This window comes from Neophocaena asiaeorientalis, unplaced genomic scaffold (assembly GCF_003031525.2).
Source record: "Neophocaena asiaeorientalis asiaeorientalis breed wild unplaced genomic scaffold, Neophocaena_asiaeorientalis_V1.1 scaffold46, whole genome shotgun sequence".
NCBI lineage: Eukaryota > Metazoa > Chordata > Mammalia > Artiodactyla > Phocoenidae > Neophocaena > Neophocaena asiaeorientalis.
Window position 1 is genome coordinate 3,891,693 of NW_020175393.1, and position 24,093 is coordinate 3,915,785.

At 49.0% G+C, this 24,093-nt stretch overlaps 1 protein-coding gene across 1 annotated transcript; it reads right to left on the bottom strand.

Moving 5' to 3' along the window:
* Positions 1-1,512: 1,512 nt before the first annotated feature.
* BNIP5 (BCL2 interacting protein 5) lies at positions 1,513-22,820 on the bottom strand. The gene is made up of 11 exons (XM_024766233.1): positions 22,689-22,820; positions 14,232-14,860; positions 10,809-10,873; positions 10,333-10,573; positions 9,182-9,313; positions 7,939-7,997; positions 7,351-7,591; positions 6,352-6,483; positions 5,392-5,456; positions 3,748-3,990; positions 1,513-1,678 (listed from the first exon to the last, which is right to left on the bottom strand). Exons 1-11 carry the CDS (start codon positions 22,757-22,759, stop codon positions 1,643-1,645), a joined length of 1,914 nt encoding a protein of 637 aa, XP_024622001.1. The 5' UTR covers positions 22,760-22,820; the 3' UTR covers positions 1,513-1,642.
* Positions 22,821-24,093: the final 1,273 nt, after the last annotated feature.

Consider the following 24,093-nt stretch of genomic DNA (forward strand, 5'->3'; position numbering starts at 1 on the left):
CATGTCAGGGAACAAGAGTCCACACAAGCCCCCTTCAGATGGTTCTACCTGGAGGAACCTAAGTGTACCTTTGAGAAGCCTGAGAAGAATCAGATCTCAGGTGTTCTTGTACCCTCTGCCTTCTCCAATTCTGCGGCCCAGACCAGTCAAAGGAAGCACCTGGGAGTTACGTGGAGCAGCCCTGCTGGCTGCAGTCCTTTTCCCCAGGAAGGTCTTGCTGTTTGCAGGTAACTATGTGCCCAGAGGCCCTGAGACATGTGAGCCAGGGGAGGGAGGATTTCAACCTTGTTACAACTCAGGAACACTTATTCCCTGGTGTGCAAGGGAGGATTGAATATAATGTTAACTATTGTTTTAACTCAAAGCCTGTATTTAGGGCCCAGATGCTCTGAGGTAATTAGAGAATTGTTGTTGCATTAGTTCCAGGGTTGCCATAAAAAATACAGGATACCCTGTTAAATTTGAATTTTAGGTAAACAGCGAATAATGACCTAGTGTAAGTGTGCCCCCAGCATTGCAATTATTTGTTGTATATCTGAAATTCAAATTTAACTGGGCCACCCACATTTTTCTTTGCTAAATTTGGCAACCCTAATAGTTCCTTTCTCCTTTTTATGCCTTAAAAACAACAACACTGATGAGTTGTTTTTTGATGCGCCAGTCACTGTGCTTTGAAATCAGGAGGTGTCCCTGAGGCCAGAACACTTCCTGGTCTTCCAAACAAGCATATCTGAATGACACCTACAGTGCAGCCAACTGAATAAATTATGTGTTAAACATAGATGCCCATCTGTTAAGTGAATGTGGACATTCTGGTGAGAGATTAAACAAAAATTTATTTTTAAAACTAGGACATTTAAAACCAACATCTGAAGAAAGTATCAACAGGCCTTCTACATGATGTAGGCATATTTTCAGCCCTGGTAGATCAAGAAAACACATGATAAAAAAAATAAGGGCACATAAGTTGGCACTACACACTGGGGTTGGCCCCAGAATGCAAAGGCCTTGATTCCCGGACCAGTGCCTGCTGAGATAGCTCCCCCATTTCCTCCCTAGCTCCCAGTTTAGAGATAGAACCACTGGTTGCACAATCCCAGTTGAGGACCAAGGCCTCCCAGAGAATGCCTGGAAAAATTGCCTAGATCTCAAAGAGTTCCCCCCATTCATTCATTTGGTCAGTACTTAAAGATTGCCTCCAGCTCTGTGGGGTGGGTATATTTAGCCACAGAGTGAAAGCACTTACTACCTCTCTTTAGAGAGACTTCAGAATAATAGAGCCAGAAGAGATCTGATGGGTCACTAATCCGGCCCAGAATCCAAGGTCTGACGAGGAGAGGGAACATGGGATGTGGACAGGGTCTTGCAGCAAGTTTGGGGCAGGTGAGCAGGGGGAGTCCTGGTCTCCTAACTCCCAGTCCAGTGCTATTTCCCCCCATAGCCTCTGCCTCCAGCTTTGTGGAGGAACATTTCTGCATTCTCCACTGAGATAAGCTCACAACGGTGCAAGGATGCAGAATGGCTGCCCATTCTTGTCTTCAGTCATGTCTGTGAAGCACTGGATTGGGACATCTTCAGGGTTTCCTGGCTAAAGCTGCCGATGTTTGGATAATTCAGGGAACTTGAGTGCAAAGCATAGCTTTCAATCTGGACTCTGGCTCTGAGGATTTGTGCCGTTCTGGGAAGAGAAAAAGAACACAGGTCTTAGCCATAGCCCAATTATGTATGGGTCCCACGCTGATAACAACAGACTTCTCGTTAACCCACTAGCTCCCACCTCTGGGTCTTTGCTCACACAGTATCTCCTGCCTGCAGTGTCCTACTGGTCCTTTCTCCCCATCTATAGCTTCTCCATCCTCAAAGGTCAAAATCAATGCCTGCTACTTCCTGGAAGGCTCCTGGAACCAACTTGCTTTATTGACCTCAGTTAGTGCTAATTTGGCATTTAATTGATATTTAATTTTGTCATCAGTAAACATTCTATCCTTTTCCACTAGCAGAACCTTCCACAGGCTCTCATAGCATCTTGCACAGTTAGGCTCATAGGAAGCTCTGAATGTCTACTGGTTGAATAAATAAATGAATGAATGGCTAGCAAAACCAGAAGATGGAGTTAGGGCTACTGAGGATGTCAGAATTGATGTTTCTATAATATCTTTCACAAAGAACTCAGATCACTCCATCAGCTATTACCTAACCCAATTTAGAGGGCAAATTATCCCTATTCTCCAGGAGAAGACAGTGAGTCTGAGAAAAGAGAGGTCTAAGGTCACGAGGAGTTTCCACTAGGAAAACCATTCGAATGATGAGGTACAAGTATCATGAAATAAGACCAGCTTTCTTGAGAGCCTTATCACATGGCTTCTAAAGGTAATTCCAGGAGGAGAAGACAAAGGGTTCGAATGATGGTGACATCATTGCAATAAAGGTCTGGTTTCCCAGGGGACAATTTGGATATAAAAGTTCTGGTCCTATGTGTCCAACACCAATAGGACATTTCATTCCTTTAAAATCACAACTTCACTCAGTGGTTTCTGCACTACAGATCTGGTCAAATGTTTGTAAGCAGGTCATCTTAAGAGAATTTGAAAAGAGTGGGGAGATCTCTATTAGAGTCCAACAGAAAATTCAGATTAAAAAAAAATGCGTTAAGTTTTATCTCTACAGGAACCATCCTGCAGCCTCAGGGAAGGGGGGATTATTAGGAAAAGCATGAAACCAGTCAAAAGACTGAGTGATGGGGAATCCCCTGGTGGTCCAGTGGTTAGGATTCCAAGCTTCCACTGCAGGGGGCATAGGTTCGATCCCTGGTCGGGGAGCTAAGATCCCCCTATGCCAAAAAAAAAAAGGCTGAGTGATGGCAGTGGAGATGCTATTCTTTTTTTTTAACATCTTTATTGGAGTATAATTGCTTTGCAATGTTGTGTTAGTTTCTGCTGTATCACAAAGTGAATCAGTTATATGTATACATATATTCTCATATCCCCTCCCTCTTGTGCCTCCCTCCCACTCTCCCTATCCCACCCCTCTAGGTGGTCACAAAGCACCGAGCTCATCTCCCTGTGCTATGCTGCTTCCCACTAGCTATCTATTTTACATTTGGTAGTGTATATATGTCCATGCCACTCTCTCACTTGTCCCAGGTTACCCTCCCCCCGCCCCATGTCCTCAAGTCCATTCTCTACATCTGCGTCTTTACACCTGTCCTGCACCACTGGGCGTATACCCTGAGAAAACCATAATTCAAAAAGAGGCTATTCTTAATTAATCAATCAAGGCAAGGTCAGTGAAGAATGGCCTCCAGGAAGCCTTCCAGAACCAAACAGCCCCAGGGATCCTTCTCACCTACCTTATTTGATATGTAATCTTATCTTACTTTGTTCTCTAAATTTTACAGCAGTCTCAATTGGAAAGCCAAGCAGCACAACCCATGGAATAATAAGAGGGCGAGCTAAGATAGTAGCTGGTCCAATATCCCATACTGATGTCAAGAAGTGTGAAAATGCACATCCAGTTGGAGACCAAATAAAGAAGATGCTGATTAGCTAATTAGCAGGCAAAGAGGGCGGGGTTTGGAAAAGAAAGAGGCTGCTGTGGTGTAGAATTGTCTCAGAAGGCCTTGGCAAGGTGGTAACATTTGAGCTGGACCCCAGAAGTCCTGAAGTAAGCAGGGGAGGGGAGAGGACCGTAGGCAGGTCCTTGTGATTGTGAGTCTGTGGCCCCTCGTGCCATATTGCCCTTTCTCACCTGCTGGTCCTCCCTGTATGGGAACTGGCTAAAACTCGGTTGCCTGTAGTGTAGGCCAGTGAGGCTGAGGACGGCTTGGTAATTGCTGTCGGCACGTTTGTTAGCCAAGCCAAAGACAAACGAGTAGGGTCTCTTGGGCTCCGTGGAGTGGGCCTCCTGGGGGCGCAGGATGGCTATGAGCTTTCTGAGGGAAGAGTCTGGGAGCTTGTAAAAAATCTTCTTAAAGCTGGGGTGTTGCCTGAACTGGAAGCAGAAATGAAGGCAGGTCATCAGTGTTGCCAGCAGGGAGCCCCCTCCCCACAGCATCTCCCTCCCCCAACTCCATGCAGCCAGGCTGGGTGCCTCATTGTCCCTGGGACAAGCATCCCTTGTTAAATTCATCTACCATCCCCAGCCTCTCAGAATCTGTTCTGCAAGGTACAACTGTACCAGCAGAACAAAGTGGGGGAAAAAAAAAATGTAGGTCTTTAGATTCAGATAACAGATGCGTAAATAGCATTTACTAGCTGTGTGACCGCTCGTGTGTAAAATGGGGGTAATAATATGTGCCCCCCCAACACTGTCGTTGGGGGGAGGAGATTAAGTGAGATAGTTTAATGTTTTATGCAAAGTGGATGTGGGATGAATTTTAGTTCCCACCCTAAGCCTCCTCCTCTTAATACCTAAATGTCTTAAGTTGAGTTCCCCCCAGAGGCAGATCCTGAGACCAGGACTCGGATGCAGCTCACTTATGTGGTGAGTGATCCTGGCAAACACAGATGGGGGAATGGAGACCTGGGGCAAGAATGGGAAGGCATCCCACTCAGGCTGGCAGCTGAGCCTGATCCCCTCGGGGCACTTTGGGAACCCTCGAAGAACACACACCACAGAGTTATCCCTCCAAAGGATAAGGGAGCTGGGGTATGTGTACACCAGCTCGCATCAGCCAGTGGTTGAGGGCTGCTCCTGGGGAGGTGGAGAGTGCTCATTGTGGCCTAACCTGTGGGTGGTAAATGGCTCTGGGGGCCAGTCCTCAGGCAAAGGGATGCAGGTACTGGCAGTTGGGAGCTGGGCCAGGTGCTCTGTGGTGGTAAGGAGAGGCTCTAACAAGGTCAGCTACACTGATGACTCATCTCTGACTTGTGCTCACACGTAACTCCTCTTCATATGCGATCTGTGTTTGTCTCTCCAAGTAGTCTGTGAGGTTTTCAAAGGCAGGGAACCTTATGTTACACTCTACCTAGCAAGGGAAGAAACTCTAATAAAAGTTTGAAAGAATTGGAGACCTTATAATTACTGAGGTGCGTGCCAAAACAGAGTGAACGGCAGATAGCAGAGGACGAGATCAGCGGGACTCAGGGAAGGGGGTTTCCCGGGAGGTGGCTCGTGAACTGAACTTCAAGGAGGATTTGGACTGGGGGAGGTCCCGGCTGGCAGGGGGAGCCACATAGGTTTCTATTATTTTTAAGTTAACATTGATCTCATCTGCTATGTGTCTGGCATTTTCTATAGATGCACTAACCTTGGCAAGTAGGTATTTATCCCCCATTTTGCAAAAGAGAAAACAGAGGCTCATAGAGGTTAAGGGGCCTACCACGGTCACCCAGACGCAAAGATGGGGACTGAACTTGGGTCCAGTCTTTGTGGAGACTGAGCAATCCTCACCTGCTCCCCCAACTGGCCATCCACTTCTTGGAGAAGGGCCACCAGCTTCTGGATGATCAGCTCCTCTAAGGAAAATAAAGAAGGATTGAGGGATTATTGACATGTTGTTGTGTAATAACCCATCCATCGATTGCAGAAGTATTTTGTCTCTAAAACACAGTACACAGATTAGATATGAAGGGCAAAGAAAAATCTTCCCCTAAACTAGGGCTGGAGCATGTGAGCTTTGTTTTGGTTAGCTGTATAGAAATAGAAGGCAATTCAGCCTGCCGAGCCTCACCTGTCACCACATTCAGCTCCATTCTGACAGATGGGGAAACTGAGACCTTATCCAGGCTACAGAGTAGTCAGGAATGGGAGCTGGGACCAGGAACAACTCCTCAGAATGTAGGGAGGGCAAATGCCATGGCTACTGATGCAACGGGAATGTACCATCAGCCTGGGCTATAAAAAGCAAGCAAACTCTTGCTTGCACCAAGAGTTAATTGTAAATACTCAGGACATTTGTGGACCTGTTGTTATAAACTGTCAGCAGCTTGAAATTGGCCGTGGTGGGAATTTTATACCACAGAAATCTGCAAATGCTACAAATCAGGGCTTCCCCCAATCCCCCCGCCCTTACCCAGAGTTTGTTTGCCGGTGCGCCACTGGTTATGAGACCCAGAGCAAGACAGGAATTTTATATGAAACATTCAGGCAAAGCAACGGCATGTGGTGGGGGTGAAATTACATCCCACAGAATGGACAGGTATTCTCTACCTGAAGAAGGTTGTCCACCTGCAACTCTGCCCCACCAGCACCTGTTCAAAGGCCAACCCTGTCTCCTCTCTGCCCTTCTAGAGTCTCCTGGGGTACTTGTCAGCTGTCTTCCCAGTTCGCTACTAGGATTCAGGCTGTGAAATCCACGCAAAAGGGAAGCCCCAGGGAAGCTGTCCCAGGAGAGAGCAGGGTGGCACTAACTAGATTCATTTGCTCCATGTGGCTGAGGTCCTGCTTCTGGCTTGTGGCTTCTGGCCTGGGAGGGTGCTTCTGAGGATCCAACTGGCCCCCCTTCTGCAGGCGAGGACTCCTGGAACTCCAGATCCTCTGGATCTGAGGGCAAAGAGGAGTTGGTGTGAGTGTGTTTGCACCTGTCTCAAATCCACCAGCACATTGCTGAACCCAGGTTCTGACAAGAAGCTGTCCAAAGGCTCTGGCTCAAGAAGGGTCCTGGTTTCCCAGCCTCCTTGGGAACCCCCAGCCCCACTGGACCTGCCTCAGAGGAGTTCACAGTGCTTTTTGCGCCTCCAGAAATCTCATTCTTTCTTCCAACCACGCCCTTTGCCTCCTCATGGTCTGGGAGGAAAACAAGCAGGCCTACCAACAGGTCCCACCCAGTGAGCCCACTTCCCTTTTAACTCTGCGAGCCTTTGCCAAGTCACTTAGCCTGTCTGAACCTCACTTTCTCCATCTGTCAAATGGGAGTAACAGGACTGACCTCACAGGGTTGTGAGTGGGGGTGTTAAATGAGATAATATGTGTGAACGTAGCAGGCAGCGGGCACTCCGCAAATGTCAGGAGAATTTGTTGTACACCAGTGGTCCTCATAGTTCGGTGTAGTGAAAAAACAGAGGCCCAGGCCATATCCTACTTCATCTAATCTGGGTTTCTGTTTTTCTATGAGCTTTCCAGGTGATTCTGATGCATGTATCTGAGGAACAGATGCATCGCTCTCATACCACATTTGTTTTTAGGTGTTTATGGTCAGGGGGAGGGAAGGTGTGTGTCATAGGGGTGGGTCCTGGCAGCAACCGACCCCTTTCTCCTCTCCACAGCCCTCCCACACCTCCCCACTCAGCTCAGAGCAGAGAGTGAAAGTCAAGACTGCACAGGACACCAAGCAGCTGGCCGACCCTACCCTGGAGAAGCCTAGGGGCCAGAGGCAGCCTCTGTTACCATGGCAACCCCAGGCCTGCTCACCAGGGTTGCTGGAGATAGAGGGCCGATGGCCACCAACACACAGGGGCAGAAAGCTGGGCCTCTTTGGCGGCCGGGAGTCTGGGCTGGCAGCACCAGCAGCACCCCCTCTCTTGGGCTCCTTGAAGCCATGTTTCTTATGAGAAAAGGCTTTTCTGAAACTGGACTTTTTCTCTTGTGATTTCTTCCTGGAGGTTGGGGCCACGTTTCCTATAACCACTTCTGGCTCCTGGACTTGAAGTTGCTGTGGGGGAGATAAGAGAAACTGAGTCAGGGTCCCTTACTTTGAGGAGGTTACAAGTGAGCGGAGGAAAGAGACCATCGCCTGAAACAAACAGAGACCCACTATGGACCAGAGGGTGTGGCCGGGGGAGGAGGGTGATTGGTGCTCAGAGCTGGGGAAACAAGTACAGCCTGCAGCGGTCAGAGGAGGCTCTGGGAAGGAGAGACTGGAGCCAGGCTCTGGCAAGATGTAGAATTGGGGGAGGGGCAGGGAAGTTATTGTGCCAGGTAGGGGTAGGGGTGTCCATAGTGAGGGGTAGGGGTGTCCATAGTGAGGGTCAGGGTCTACATGGGGAATGTCTTCCTCACCTTGTCTCCCCCCTGCTCCTCTGCAACTTGGAGTAGGTCAATGATCTTCTGGATAAATTCTAAAAAAGAACAAAGCGATTGCTCACCCTTGAGTGTTGAGAAAAGCCTTTCTATGGTCAGTCTTCATTTCCTAAGGCCCAATCGCTCCCTGGATGATTCTCACAGGTCTCCAGGGTGGGGTGCTAATGAGCTTGCCTTTTAAGGTTGTCTCAGGCCCAACCCATGGGGACCACAGATTCCTCAGAGGTAACCTGCGGGCAGAGCTGGCTTCACGGGAACATATCCACTTATTCATTCACCACTGAGGAAGGGCCTAGATGTGCCTTGTTAGGTGCAGGAAACAGCCGAGGCCCCTGCCTCCAGGAGAAGGTGTCTCAAGACCATAACGAAAGGCCTGGTCCCCACAAGTCCCCTCAGCCCGCTCTTTCCTCCTCTTCTAGGTAGAACAAGGGCCCTTCTCAATTCCCCTTCAAGGCACATTTTCTGTGAAAAGCAAACAAGGCAGAATGGGGGAGGTAGGGGAAGTGGTTCTTCAGACACACAGAACTGACAGTGATTATATGATCTTAGGCTCAACTCTGCCAATGATAAAATAATAATAATAGTGATGGCAGCTACCATCGGTTCAGCTTCTCTCCTAAGGCCCCTACCCCCTTTCCTATCCTCTTTACTTCTCCTGAGGCTATGTTCTCAAGCTGGGCTACATGACGACAACACTAATAGTCACAGTAAACGGCAGCTGACATTTATTAGCTGCTCATGGGTACTGCTCCAAATGCATTATCATCATTAATTCATTTAGAGCCTCCAACAACTCTAGAGAGTAGGTACTATTATTATCCCCATTTTACAGATGAGGAAACTGAGACCAGAGATGAAGTAGCTTGTCCAAGATCACACAGCTGGAGAGGTCAGAGCCCAAATTTGAATCCAGGCCCAAAGATCGTACCATCTATCGAGCCCTTGCCATGGGCCGATGCTTTCCTTGTATCGCCTTATGTTGGCCTCACCAAGGACGATGTTATCACTGTTGTGGTTTTACAGCTGAGACTCAGACAGAGTAACAGCAGCCTGGCTCGGGGCCTGTGCTCTGGACCCTGAGCTGCCTCCCCAGCCTGCTTCACTCAGAGGCAGGTAAGGACAGGTCACTGCCTCTCTCTGGTTCAGTTTCTCTTCTGCAAGTAGAGGGGTCAGACCAGACATCTTCCAAGGGGCCTCTGAGAAAAGGAGAGGGGGTACTGACTGAGTTCCGAGGCTCTGTCCAGCTGCAGGTCCTCTTCGGGTCCCCGGCTTCCTGCTGGGTTGGAAAGCTCGAAGGGACTTGGATCCCCACCGTCTGTAGACAGAGCCTCTTGGACTTCAGGTTTTTCCACACCTGAGAAGAGGAAATGGTGAGTGAGCTTCATCAGTCTGAGGGTGTTAACTAATGCACAGAAGTCAGCAGAGACTCCAAAGTGCGCGCTGTGGCTAGTGCATGCAAAGGCCTTGCTGGGGTGGCGGGGAGCTGCTGGGCAGGGCCGTGGCTCTGATGTACTGAAGACCAAGCTCCCTCATCCCTTTGCACTTCCATACAGCTGCCTTTCCTGGGCTTTGCTCCCCTCTCCTCCCTCCCCTGGAGACCTCATCCCTCCACCATCTTGACTTGATCCATGAATTGGAGAGTAAATGCCTGATGCCCTGGCACGAATTAAACTCATCACAGCCAGGATCCCCTTACATGAAAATATCTCCCCTTGCGGCCTGAAATCCCACCACTGGGGATCCACTCTTTGGTGTTAAACATTGCCTTCTCCTTTTTAAAGTATACATTCTTCTGGCCAAGATGACCTGCTGGGCTGTTCCTCCCTGACACCCAGGCTGACCCTTTCTCCCTGTAGCTCTGGCTCCATCACTGATGGGCCATGTGACCACAAACACATTCTTTTACCTCCCTAAGCCTCAGTTCCCTCGTCTGTGAAATGAGGATAATAAGATGTAATTCATAAAATGAGGACTGATTGCATATAGATACACAGCAGGGAAGTGTCTCATTTTACAGGCAAGGAGATTGAGGCACAGAGATGGAGCCCAGAACCCAGGTCTCCTGCCTCCCAGGCTCCAGTTCCTTCCTGCACATGCTACACCCTGCCAAGGTGTGGAAGCTGAGGCTACGGAGAGATGAGCATAGTTGGGGGAAATCCCTGAACACGATTTCCACCAGGGGCTTAGCTGGGTTGCCTAGACAGTGAGGCTTCGTGCGTGGAGGTATCCCTTTTGCCCTCCCCACACTGCTTAGGGCAGAGCAAAAGTCAGAACTGGGATGGCAGCTCTGAAAATGGCCAATGCAAGCCTTGGGGAAGGTTCCAGCGCAGTAGGCAGCTGCAGTGTTGCCGTGGTAACTGTGAGCCTGCTCACCTGGGCTCCTGGAGCTGGAGGGCCGATGGCCACCAACACACAGGGGCAGAAAGCTGGGCCTCTTGGGCGGCCGGGACTCTGGGCCGGAAACATCTGCAGCCTGTGCTCTCTTGGGCTCCTCAGAACCATGTTTCTTATGAGAAAAGGCTTTCTTGAGGCTAGACTTTCTCTCTTGGGGTTTCTTCCTGAAGCCTGGTGCTGGGTTTTGAGGAGCCACCTCTGGCTGAGAGGCTTGATGCTGCTGTGGGGGAGATGAGAGAAACTGAGTCAAGCCCCTGACCTTGAGGAGAGGGGAAAGCTCCCCAAGAAGCAACTGAGGGGCAACCAAGGGCTTCAGGGTGGCCCCAGGCAAGGGAGGTGACAGAGCCTGGAGCAGGGGAGCACTGAGGCCCAGAAGGACAGGTGGGGCTCGAGCAAGGAGGAGGAGGGGAAGGCAGCAGGCCCCTGGGCATCTGTGCAGACAGTTTGCCCCTCACCTCTTCTTCCAACTGGTCTCCCACTTTTTGGAGAAGTTCCACTATCTTCTGGATGATGGTATCCTCTGGAAGAAAACAAATGCACCCAGTTAATCTTTCTAGATGCACAGAGAATCCTTTCTAATGACTGTCTTGGAGTTCTGAGACCAACTTGGGCCTTCAGGGTCCTCTTAAAACAACTCCTTTAGCACGGAAGTTGGGGTGTGGGAGAAGCACCACATTCCAGGGACTGGTCCTTCTGAGAGAGGCTTGGAAGATCCACAGGCGAAGGGTACTAGGCCAAAGCATGAAATTTTATGCAGGAAGTTTCAAGTCAGTCCTTCAAGCATTCAACTTGTACCCCATGATTTCCTTTGAACATTGCAGATCTGTGCGTATCTACTTGGGGTTTGACAAGCTGTGTGACCTTGGGTGAGTCTCTTAATCTCTCTGGGCCTTCATCTCTTCCTCTGTGAAGTGTGGATCATAATCCCCGTCCTGGTTCCCTCAGAAGGCTGTCAGGCCATCAAATGAGAGACTGTGCTTGGAAATACTTTGCAAGGCTAATGTTGATCCAACCTACAAAATTCCAGCAGGGGAAATGATGGAGACCAGGCCTAACTAAGCTGGACAGAGGCACTCCAGCAGGCATGACACAGGTAGCCTGCCCCGTTGGTGCCCCAACTACACTGCCAAGCATTTACAGAGAAGCCCAAACAACATAAATGGTTTTCTTTGATATTCCAGTCGACTTACCCAAAGACAATGTGCCCAAAGGAGCCTCTGCTTAGTTGCCAGCTGATCAGATTACACAAAAGAAGGTGCAAACAAGATTCCCTCCTCCCAGGCTATCTGCAGGTTTTTTCACCCCTCTCTTCTCTCTCATTTCTAAATCTTGTTAGGCTTTTGTACTTTGACTCGGTCTACCTGACAACTCCCTCTCATGTGAGAAAACAATTATCCTGCAAAATAACCAATTAAATGCCTTTTCGCTATTCTTTGACAGATGCATAGCTTCTCCATTTCATATCGTTTAAAATATGCCCCTTCTTGGGACTTCGCTGGTGGTGTAGTGGTTAAGAATCTGCCTGCCAATGCAGGGGACACAGGTTTGAGCCCTGGTCCGGGAAGATCCCACATGCTGCGGAGCAACAAAGCCCGTGAGCCACAACTACTGAGTCTGTGTTCTAGAACCTGCGAGCCACAAGTACTGAGCCCGCGTGCCGCAACTACTGAAGCCCGTGCACCTAGAGCCCGTGCTCTGCAACAAGAGAAGCCATCGCAATGAGAAGCCGGCAAACCTCAACAAAGAGTAGCCCCCGCTCGCCGCAACTAGAGGAAGCTCACGCACAGCAACGAAGACCCAACGCAGCCAAAAATAAGTAAATAACTTAATTCATTTAAAAAATAAATCAATAAAATATAAAATATGCCCATTCTTTGTAGGGAATTAGATTAATACAGCATTATTTCTTTTATTAGGGGCAATAACAAGACTATGGTTGTGTGTGACTGTTCTTATTTCTTGCAGCTACGTGCTTAAGATTTAAGGTTGAAGCATCCTTTTACTTAAAATGGTTCAGCAACAAAATTATACACACATGAAGCAAATATGGCCAACTGTTAACAACTGTGAGTATATGAGTGTGCATAGAACTACTCTTTCCACTCTTCTCTGTATTTAAATGTATGTATATATATGTATATATTCCTTCTATGAGTTAAAAATGACTAAAAAAAAAAAAGTCCCATGCTCAACACACAAGGCAGGAGTATTTGCCAGCAGCCAGTCTAATTCCTGAGACTCCCTTCTGTGAAACTCTAATGTAAATGTGACCAGAAGCACCAGAACCGGTGAGATCAGCACACACATTTTGAGAGGTCTAAGCAGGCATCGGGAGCACTTCACCTCGTTTGCCAACAGCTGCCCCAGCTGCAGGCAAAGAGGTCACTAAGAAGATTCTGACTCACTGTCAGGCTTTCTGAGCTCCTCTTCCCCCTGGCGACCTGTGGCTTGGGAAGAAACCTTCCGGACTCCAGCACCTCCACCTTCAAGGAGGGAGAACTGGCGGAGGTCAGAAACTTCCCCTCCTGTAATAAAGATGAAACCAAGTGCGTGGGGCAGTGTGTGGGTGTCAGTGACATTCTTCCAACTTTGTTAATCAACACAATAAAACAGCATAGAATTCACAGCAGGACAGGGACTGCTGGAGCAGCTCTAGGCTTAACCAAAAAAAATCAGAAACCCACCAAGGTTTCCATTTGAAAAGAGGCTGCCTCTACCCAGATATCCTTCCCCCCACCCCCAAAATATCTTGGATCTTCCTTGTGTCCCTTCTCCCCCATTAAAAACATGGTGAGTTTTGAGTCCTATAGGGCAAACCTTCATCTTCCTCCAGCAGCCTGTGGAACATTCAACTCCAGGACGCTAAGCATCAGAAAAGGAAGGCATCTTGGGGAACAGCTCCTTCATTTTACAAACGAGAATCAAAGGTTCCAGAGAGGGACAGCAACTTGCTCAAGGTCACACAGCAAGTTTATTCCTGATGGAGCCAAGTCTAGAACCTGCACCCCAGAAGCAAGCTGTTTCTATTTCCCTGTCACCCACCCCGAGTCCTCACATATAGACTAGTGTTGGTGGGTAGGGCTTCCCTCCTTGATTCCCCTCTGTCTTCCTATTTCTCCCTGGTCTGTGCTCCTCAAACCAGAGTACCTAACAATAACATTTGCCACTTATGAAGCACTTCCCACGTGTCAGCTCTGGGCCATGGCCACCCCCCGAGATAGCAACTGTTATCATCTCCATTGTATCAAGGGGGAAAAAAAAGGAGGCTCAGAGAGGAAAGTCGCCAGCCTCAGGTCACACAGCCAGCGAGTGGTGGAACTGGGGTTTGACCTCAAGTTCTCAGCCACGGTGCTGCTCTACCTCAGAGAAGTGGTGCTGGGCTTCCCTGGTGGGCGTGGTGGTTAAGAATCCGCCTGCCAATGCAGGGGGACACAGATTCGTGCCCTGGTCCAGGAAGATCCCACATGCCGCGGAGCAACTAAGCCCATGCGCCACAACTACTGAGCCTGCGCTCTAGAGCCCACGTGCCACAACTACTGAAGCCCGCGCGCCTAGAGCCCGTGCTCCACAACAAGAGAAGCCACCACAATGAGAAGCCCTCGCACCTCAGTGAAGAGTAGCCCCCGCTCGCCACAACTAGAGAAAGCTCTTGCGCAGCAACGAAGACCCAATGCAGCCAAAAATAAATGATAATAAATAAAATAAATATTTTTTAAATCTTATAAAAAAAAAAGAAGTGGTGTTGTTCCTGATAGTGGCCCTACCTTCCAAGTCCCCCTCTATTGAGAGCTTTGAGCAGCCAGCTCAGAGCACCCTAGCCCTTGGGGTGGGGGATGGTGGCTGTGGGGTTACCATAGAAACAGGCATGGTCTGCTCACCCCCAGCTGCTGGGCCCAGATCAGCCTTCTCGCAGCATGAGGCACCAGCCATCTTGGCCTCCTGCCCTTTGACCTCCTGATCTCGGATGCCCTTGGTTTCCTCAGCACCATGTTTCTTGTGACCGTGTTTCTTGCGGCTGGCCTTCTTGCTGTGGGCTTTCTTCCTGGGAGCTGGCTCGCCCGGTGTCTCGGGGGTTTCTGCAGGCTCGGGGAGGCCCTCCTTCCCCTTGGCCCTCTTGTTGATCTTTTCCTTGGGCTCCTCAGGGCCCGTCCCAAATAAGATGTTCATTATGGTCCTCAGCCAACCCTGCTGGGCCCGACACTGGGCCTTGTCCTTCTTGGTGTCCTGCGGAGGCCTCTGCTCACTGGGGAGAAACTCCCTGGTCTCCTCCGGGCTGAGGGCTGCAGCCGTGGTGCCCTGAGCCTCCACAGACTGAGCTGGGCTCTTGGGACACCTGGCACCGTCACTGGCCGTCCGGCGCAGCATCCTCCTGGAGGGGCTGGTGGGCCGGGAAACGCACCGGCAGTCCCACGACTCTGAATCCTTCTGGGGGTTCTGCAGCCTGTCCAGAGACCTGGCTCTTCTCCCTGACAGAGGCTTCCTTGGGCCCCGCGGCGGCTCCATTGCACTGCAACCAAAACAGACAACTCCCTTAGAAGAGGCCTCAGAGTCTGCCGGGTGGGCTAGCAGCGCTGACCCATGTGTCCAACCAACCTACCCTTAATGTGAGTACTATCAGCTCTCGAAGCTGTTGTCTCATTTAAATTCCTCAGCATCCCTGGGAGGAAGGGCTACCCTTGTCCCATTTCCCAGAGGAGGAAGCTGATCCACAGGAGGTCATGCCCCAGGTCTCACAGCTAGTCCCCCAGAGCCTCCAGGAGGAACACAGCCCTGCCAACACCTTGATTCTAGTCCATTGAGACTGATTTTGGACTTTTTTTTTTTTGTCTGCACCACACAGCTTGCAAGATCTTAGTACCCTGACCAGGGATGGAACCCCGGCCCCCTGCAGTGGCAGTGTGGAGTCCTAACTACCGGATGGCCAGGGAATTCCCTGAATTTGGACTTCTGACCTCCAGAACCATAAGATAATTGATTCATGTTATTCCAAAGCCACAGAGTTTGTGGTATTTTGTGACAGCAACAATGGGAAATGAATACAGCTGGAGCCAGAGGCCACGTCCTGCCCCTTGGGACTGCGGGCAGCTCCTGCAGCTTTTCTGGCCCAGTGTCTTCATCTGAAATGTGCCTGAGACCTACCTGTCTATCTCACAGGCTGTTAAGAATATGTCACAAGACAGCTCAGTAAATGGCAATTCTGTTCTTCCAATTGCTCAGGTCCAACATTTGAAGTCATCCTTAACTTCTTTCTCTCTCTTGCTCCCCACGTCTGATCCATCAGCAGAGGCTGTTGGCTCCACTTTCAAAGCACACCCGGGGCTTCCCTGGTGGCACAGTGGTTAAGAATTTGCTTGCCAATGCAGGGGGACACAGGTCCGAGCCCTGGTCCGGGAAGATCCCACATGCTGCGGAGCAACTAAGCCTGTGCGCCACGACTACTGAGCCTGCGCTCTAGAGCCCACGAGCCACAACTACTGAAACCCATGCACCCAGAGCCCACGCTCCACAGCAAGAGAAGCCACTGCAATGAGAAGCCCGCACACTGCAACAAAGAGCAGCCCCGGCTCGCCACAACTAGAGAAAAGCCATGCACAGCAACGAAGACCTAACGCAGCCAAAATAAATTAATTAGTTAAATAAATTAAAAAAAAAAAAACACACCTGGCCTGGAACCACATCTCCCCTCCTCCTCCACCACCATCCGGTCTAGGCCCCATCTCTGCTCACCTGGACTACTGCAGTCACCTCCTAACTGATCTCCCTGCTTTACCCTTGTCCTCCTTACAGTAACTTCTCCCCTCGGCAGCCATGGGAGCTTTTACAAATTAAGTTAGAGCCTGTCACTCTCCTGTCTCCAATGGCTCAAAGTCTAAGTCCTTACAATGGCCAGTAAGGCCCCACTGACCCGGCCCCGTCACCTCTCCCGTCCCCTCTTACTCACTTACTCACTCCACTCCCCTCATGCAGCCCTGACTGCTGTCCCTCAGGCCTGTTCCACTTTGGGTCTTCACCCTGGCTGTTCCCTCTTTCTAGACCACCTTACAGTTTGTTCCCTCACTTCCTTCAGGGCTCTGCTCAAATGTCACCTTCCCATAGGGGCCCTCCCATTGCACTCCCATTAGCACACCGTCTCCTCCTTTACTGCACCCCCCGATGTTAGGCAATGTCATATCTTTCCGTGTTTAGTGGTTTATTGTGTGAACCTCTCTCCCTCCCCTTTGTCTGTTTTGCTAGGTCTTGTATCCTGAGTACCTAGACCGATGTACTTATTAAACAAAGGAATAAATGTATAACAAACATTTAGTAAACTGAACAATACCTAAGAATGTTTAGTTAACATACAATAAATGAATTTGCACCAGTTCCATCTTAAAGCAGCCCGGGCCCTTCCGTTTTCCATCTAGAATGAAGCAGCTGCCCATGGAAAAGACAAAAGAACCACCTCTTCCTGGGCAGCTTTTTAGTAGGCTGGGGTGTAGGCAGCTCACTTGATTAGAGTGTCTTTAATCTGAAACACCTGGGGCTTTCCAATTTTCCCAGAGTTGCTCAGAAACCCTTTGCCCTTTGGTGGAAGGTAAAAGAAAAATAAAGTATGTTTTGAATCTCAGTCCTGAGCTCCCAGAGATTCCTATGGAGTTTAGATTTATGGATTGCCTACTCTAATCTGTAATTATAGCCTCATCATGCATTTACTATTATTTAGTGTATTAAGTATTTACGTATTATGTATCATGTATCTTCTGTGTTTACCAACTGATTCATTACTTTAAAATGTACTCTATTACTATGTCCCACTTAGAGGCAAAAATAAGAACCTATAATTATGATTTCAGATGTGCAGGGATCCATGTGAATGTGAGGAAGATACATAAATAGAGGGAAGAAAAGGCACAGGGACATAACAGAGAGATTTGAAGGTGACGGTAACAGTCAAGGATGCCTTTCTTCCTTCTAACATGCGTCTTGGGAGGAAGGGTAGGGAGGATGGCTAGAGGCCAGTGGGTACCACCGGCACTGCGGAGTGTCCACACATGGACAGTCTTGGAGGAAATGAGAAAACAAAGAAGCAGGCAATTTGGAAGGCCTTATTTGTTGTTTAATGTTCCTTAAAGGAACACTTGAGTTACATGAAAACTTTAAGCAACACACATCTCTAATTTATCTGGAAATTGACTAACGTTCTTGAAAGCCTCAGAGGCTGCCTTACGGTTGTGCTTCCAAAATGTGGCGTTACGTGGGATAAGAAAAGAAATCATAGAAGAAAATATTTTGCTTTCTTCTCATTAATTTCTTTCAACAAACCTTTAACAGGCACCCACTATGTACCGGGAAGTTTGCTCGGTGCTAGGGAACAAGATGTAGGTTGTGCCCTCAAAGAGAATGTTCAGTTCTTCACATGGGCGGGAGTGGAGGTGTTAGTAGGTGGTGATGACAGTAATGCTCTATTTCCCTGATAGCTACTCTCTCTCTTTATTATTTTTTATTTTATTATTATTATTATTATTTTTGGCCATGCTCTGTGAGGCATGCAGGATTCACGCCCCCTGCAGTGGAAGGGTGAAGTCTTAACCACTGGACCACCAGGGAAGTCCCTACTCTCTCTCTTTAGTAGCACGTGGTCTTAGGAGAAGTTTAGGTCAAAGATCTATTTGATTTTAAGATCCAAGTAAGCTGATCCAGAAATATTCACTAAGGGAATTCCCTGGTGGTCCAGTGGTTAGGGCTCCACATTTCACAGCCAAGGGCACAGGTTTGATCCCTGGTGGGGGAAGTAAGATCCCACAAGCCCCACAGCTGAAGAAAGAAAAAGAAAAAGAAAAGAAAGAAAGAGAGAAAGGAAAGAAAGAAAGAGAGAGAGAGAAATAAAGAAAGAGAGAAAGAAAGAGAGAGAGAAAGAAAGAAAAAAAGAAAGGAAGGAAGAAAGAAAGAAAGGAAGGAAGGAAGGAAGAAAGGAAGGAAGAAAAGAAAAAGAAATATTCACTGAATGGTGTCAGGGTTCTCTTTGCTTGCTCCGTATGTTCCTGTGATCAGGGCAAATTGGATGAGGTTGGCAGAGAAGCTGTTCAGTAAGAGAACCACCAAACCAGCCCCTTTTCTTCCTATGCTAACTTGGCTCGAGGGGGCCCACCACAATGAGGGCACAGCATCCTTCCCCAGCTAATGAGAAAAGAGGTGCAGTCATTCCTTAAAAAACTGTCATTGCTATGGAAACGGTTTTCACCATTGCTGAAGGTTGCAGCGTCCTCCTGCTGCATTCAAAGGACACGTTGATACTTCTAATCAGAGCATCAGTACAATTCCACCTGGCAATGGTTTTCTTTTGTGATGTTTTTTCAAGAAAACTGCCTTGTTTTGACCACCCCTTCCCTGGAACAACAGTGCCCTGAGCCCAGGGGAAGATGAAGGAGGAGCAACCCCCAGCCCAGAGGCAAGGAGAGGTGGTGTGGGTGATGTGTGACCTTGGCCATCCAAGAGTGTTTCCCCAGTGAAGAGAAACTTCAGACTCTCCCAAGCCCTCCTACCCTAATCCAGTGACCTCTTCCCATTCCTCATCCTCCCTCAAGGTGCTGCAGTGTTTGATACCTCGTCCTCTTACTTCTTCCTGCGACTCTTTCCTCTCTGGGAAGCTGTGACAGAGCTCAGACCCACTGTCCTCCTACCCCCCTGGCCGCTCCTCCTCTGTAATGTTCCAAAGATTCTGTCTTGCAACACTAAGCACACGACTGAGAGAGTGTGGCTGACCTAGGAGGGCAAACCTACCCTCCCCCAGGGAGACACCCTGGAAGATCTTCTGTGGGGCAGACGTGTCCTCAGACTTTTAAAGTCTCTAAGCCTGAGAAGATGGTGTTTTAATATTACCCCCCACACACACACGCCATACATACACATGCACACAAATTCTATGTGTGCTGAAATTAAATCTTTCCAGACTTTCTGATTGTAAAACCCTGCCTATCTAGAATTCATCAAAGCAAGTCTTTCTTTTCCTTCCTCTGTTTTCCTGTTTTGTGCCCCTGATTTGCCTGGGACTTCACCCAAGTTCTGCCTGCCTGTCAGGAAATCCCACCCTGTCTGGTCCATGCTTCCAGACAGTAACCCTAAGACAGCAGCAGACCATAGCTGCATGGAAACCCAGCTGCTCTTGTAAACTTGCTGATTGCCTTGGCAGAAAGTGGATTTCAGGGCAAAGTCCGAGTCTGCTCAGAAATACCCAAGTGATCTGCAGATTACAGGACTTCTGATAAGACATGATGTATACCGGTGACATGTTAAAAAGTAACAACAGCAAAACACCAGAAAAGTTCACAGAGCTGACCTTAAGATACTATGGAGCGGAAAGTTTGCAAATTTTTCCCAAGCATGCTACTATTTGGGGTTTATTTTCTAAATTATACCCTGACCTCATCTGTACACAGTTCTCTAATTCATGCACCTGTCATGTTACTTTGTAACTGCTCTGGCACCATTTCCTAGAGGAATTTAGCCACTCCCCTTCTCACCCCCCCCTCCAGCCCCCGCTGGACTTCACACAATAGATAGTCAATAAACAGCTGGTTACTCCGAGGGAGAGTGCGTGTGGACCCAGAGTCACACCCACAGACACTCATTGCTGTAGGCTGAGAATGTTTGTGTCCCTCTCAAACTCGTATGTTGAAACCTAATCCCCAGTGTGATGGTAGTAGGAGGTGGGGCCTTTGGGATAATCAAGTCATTTGAGCAGAGCCCTCATGAAAGGAATTAGTGCCCTTATAAAAGAGGCTCCAAAGTGCTCTCTTGCCACTTCCACCGCATGAGGACACGGAAAGACCTGGTCTTTGAACCAGGAAGCTCTCACCAGACACCAAATCTGTCGGTGCCTGAGTCTTGGACTTCCAGCCTCCAGAACTGTGAGAAATGAATTTCTGTTGTTTATAAGCCACCCAGTCTATGATAGTTTGTGATCGCAGCCCAAATGGGCTAAGACGGTCATGTGACCCAGCAACATGTTCATGTATACCGTAAACTTACAAGGACTCATAACACCCTGGAATTCCCCTTACTCCAAGTGTAAAGGAAATAATTATCTGAGTATTTATTTGCTGAATGCCCTTCCTGTCTAGATCCACGTTCCACAGGAAGGGCCCAAGCCTGCCTGGTTTCTGCTGTGTCCACACTGCCTAGGAGGCTCTCAGTGTTTGTGGAAAAAATATACAATACACAGATATGTGCTCACCAGCCACATGACACCCAGCACCTCCTTCATCTTCATGATCTCAGTTCAACTTGGCCACAGCCCTGGCAATGGGCCAGGCTGGCAGTGGGGGGATTAAGGCTTTGCCGATTAAGAGACTTGACCAGGGTCCTACAGCCTGGAAGGGGAGAGAGCTGGGGCTTGAATCCACTTCTCTGGATTCTAAATTCTTTCTCCCACGCTGAGAGACCTCCCATAAGCACACACACACACACACACACACAACCACACACACACTTAGAAGTGAGCAAATCTGCTATTTCACACTGACAGAGATAACCCACATCCACACATGTACCTGCCGTGACCTGTACCCGTGGAGTCAGACATTCACGTGTGCCCAGGTATTGAAATCTGTGTCCCAGAGGCAAAGATTGTAAACAATCTTTGCGGGGCTCACAGACTCTTGGCTGGAAGCCAGTCAATGGGCTGGAGGGTCAAGGGCTGACCCTGAGTTCACGTTTACTTTTCATTGACACAGGTGAGCCCATGGACACTTAGAACCCCAAGGGTGAGTGCCTGTTCATGCTCAAAGCCTTCCATCTGGGCTCCCGAGATGGTGTGCCTCCCATCCACAGGCCACACGCTCCTGGGAGGACACCTCCAACCTCCACTGGCAGGACTCGAGTGGGGGACAAGGTGGTCAACTCTTCCCTCAACACCGGACCCATCCTGCTCCCATGCCCAGCTCCCAGGTGTTAGATGGGAAAAATTCAGGTGTTCCTTCTCCTTTGTGGGGTCCTTAGCAGGTTCCTAGAGTTGGAAGGGACCTAAGAAGTATCCAGCCCACCTCCTGTAGGGTAGGACTGCTTTGCAGACTCGCATCCCCTGTTGGAACCCTTCCTGCAATGGGAACTCACCACCCTTCAAGGCAAATCATTCGCTGTCAGCCAGCAGGAATTAAGGACAGTCCCCCTTAGACTGAGTTGACTCGGCTGGCAGCAGGCCCTCACGGCCTGAGGAGAGGGCACCTCACCCCCTGAGTCCTCTCTGTTCCAGCCTATCACCCGATGACCTCAAATCACGTGGCTTCTGCACCCATCCCCTGCCTGGGCACCCGTTTCTGGGAACTCCCCAACTGGTCCTTGTCCACTTCAAAATGTGAGGCCAGGCTGGGACGGAGGGCTCCAGCCACGGGCTGACCCCAGCAGGGCCCAGTGGGATTTTGCACAAAGCTTCAGATCACAGAGCTATCTGAGCAGCCACATGGTGCCGCTGTGCGGGTCAGCTCTGCCTGAGCCGCCCCACAGCTCAATGTAAAGGGCTGGACTTGTACCATCTGCCCAATCCGATTGTCACCATCAAACACACGTCACCTGGTACCTGTTTTCCAAAATATTGGGGATTTGCATCTTTTGAGGATTTTTCGAAACCCAAAAGACTGAACTCCCTAATGGTGGAACTTCAGGCCCCATGATACAGCAGTGGGGCAGACTTGCAGGGACAGTGGGGTCATCACACACAAAGCTGGAGAGCTCCAGAAATGACCTCGGCTCCCCTCCATCCAGCACATCTGTGCTCTCACCCCGTCTTGTCCTCTATGCAAGACCACAGACCATGCAATGTTATAATCCCCTCTCAAATCCCTGTCAGAGCAGCAGGCCACCAGAACTCTTTTCATAAGATCTCCCTGTCCTTGGGCTAGCTTCCAAGAAACTTAAAATGATAAAATCTTAATCCAGCCATAGGTAATAACAGCGTCCCCATTTATGTGAAGTTTCCCTTTACTATGTACCTTCACATAAAGCCTATAACTTGACCTCTACAACCTCCATTAGGGAAATGAGCAGGAGAGGTATGTAATGCTGTCCCTGTTCTACAGATGAGGAAACTGAGGCCCAGATAAGTGAAGTTCCCTGCTCAGGATTGCTAAGCTAGGACTTGAGTTCAGCGCTTCTGTGTCCAAGGTAGTTCAGAGCTCTTTGCATGACACCTGGTTGAGATCACATCATTGAATTTTCTATCTTTCTAGAGATGAAGAGACTGAAGCCTAGCAAGCTAGAAGCAGCACTGGGACTACATTCAGGGTCTACCCTCCTTTCAGGACCCCAAGATACCTACCCACTACTCCAGCCTTCAAAGGGGAGACTATCGTTCAACCAACCTCAGACCATGAAAGTCACTCCTGTCCCAGGGCAATTTTGGTCCCGACCTTCCAACCGGAGGGCTCTGCATTGGGTACCCAGCAACGTGTAGGCACCACTCCCTGTCTGCTGCAAGTTGTATCCAGTGAGGGGTAGTAGTCCCAGCTCTCCGAGGGAGAATATGCTGCCAGTTTCCAAACTGCTTCAGAAGATGCTTTGGTCAGAGCCATATTTATCATATGTCCCAGGAGGTGAGCTCATGGGCAGCCAATCCAGGGGCCACCCACTATAGCCCCGTCATCCTATCCCAGGGCTGCTCTCCGCTCCTCCACAGATAAGAGGCTTATCTCAGCTACCCTGGAAAAAACAGTTTTGCTTGACAACTTCCTTATTACCCCCAAAGAGAAACCAACGCTCAGAAAACAAACTTAGGCCTGGCTGGAGGAAGGCCAGTCCATGGAATAGAAAAGAAAAACTCTTATGGGAAACACGAGTCAGGGGAAAGGAGGAGGAGGAGGTAGTTTTAGCACCTGCAAACCTTCCTCGGTTCTCTCCAAAGAACTCTGAAGAGGGAATGATCTAGAAAAAAAGGTCATTGTATGTAATATATATTCCTTGACCTGGAGATAAAACTCAGGAGGAGGGGGCTTCCCTGGTGGCGCAGTGGTTGAGAGTCCGCCTGCCGATGCAGGGGACACGGGTTCGTGCCCCTGTCCGGGAAGATCCCACATGCCGCAGAGCGGCTGGGCCCGTGAGCCATGGCCGCTGAGCCTGCGCGTCCGGAGCCTGTGCTCCGCAACGGGAGAGGCCCCAACAGTGAGAGGTCCACGTACTGCAAAAAAAAAAAAACCTCAGAAGGAGGAGTTGATGAGGAGCCTGTTCTCCAAATTCTGCTACCCCTGGTAGGGTTCCCATGAGTCTTGACAGAACATTCTAAGAAGTCTTAAAATTTCACATTTTCACTTTCTGTAGTGCCTGAATTTTTTTTAAAAGCGAATTTATCCATGTTTGTAATCAGAAAAAAAAAACTAGTTTTATTCAAACAAAAGTAAAAAACTGTCAGAAATTCTGTTTTGGTTAATTAAGCCAGGGAGGCATTGTAAAGTAAATACTGAAAGCACTGAGCTTTGGAGTCGCCCAGGCTGGAACCATCTGTCAGCTGAGAGACCTCTGGCAGGGGACACAATGTCTCTGAATTTGTTTCTCCCTCGAAAACTGAGTGGCCACCTTTGAGGGTGACCGTAGGGTCAAATGTGATAATGCTCACAAAGAAAAGAAGAAAATATATTGAGTGTCAAATACTAAGTCCTTTCTGAATATTGAGCCCCTAGTAAGTGCTTAATAAAGAGTCAATATTTTATTATTGGTAGCAGAGTTAATGCCTTATTCATTCTGTCAGCAAAGAGGTTTTGGATCCAGCTTTGT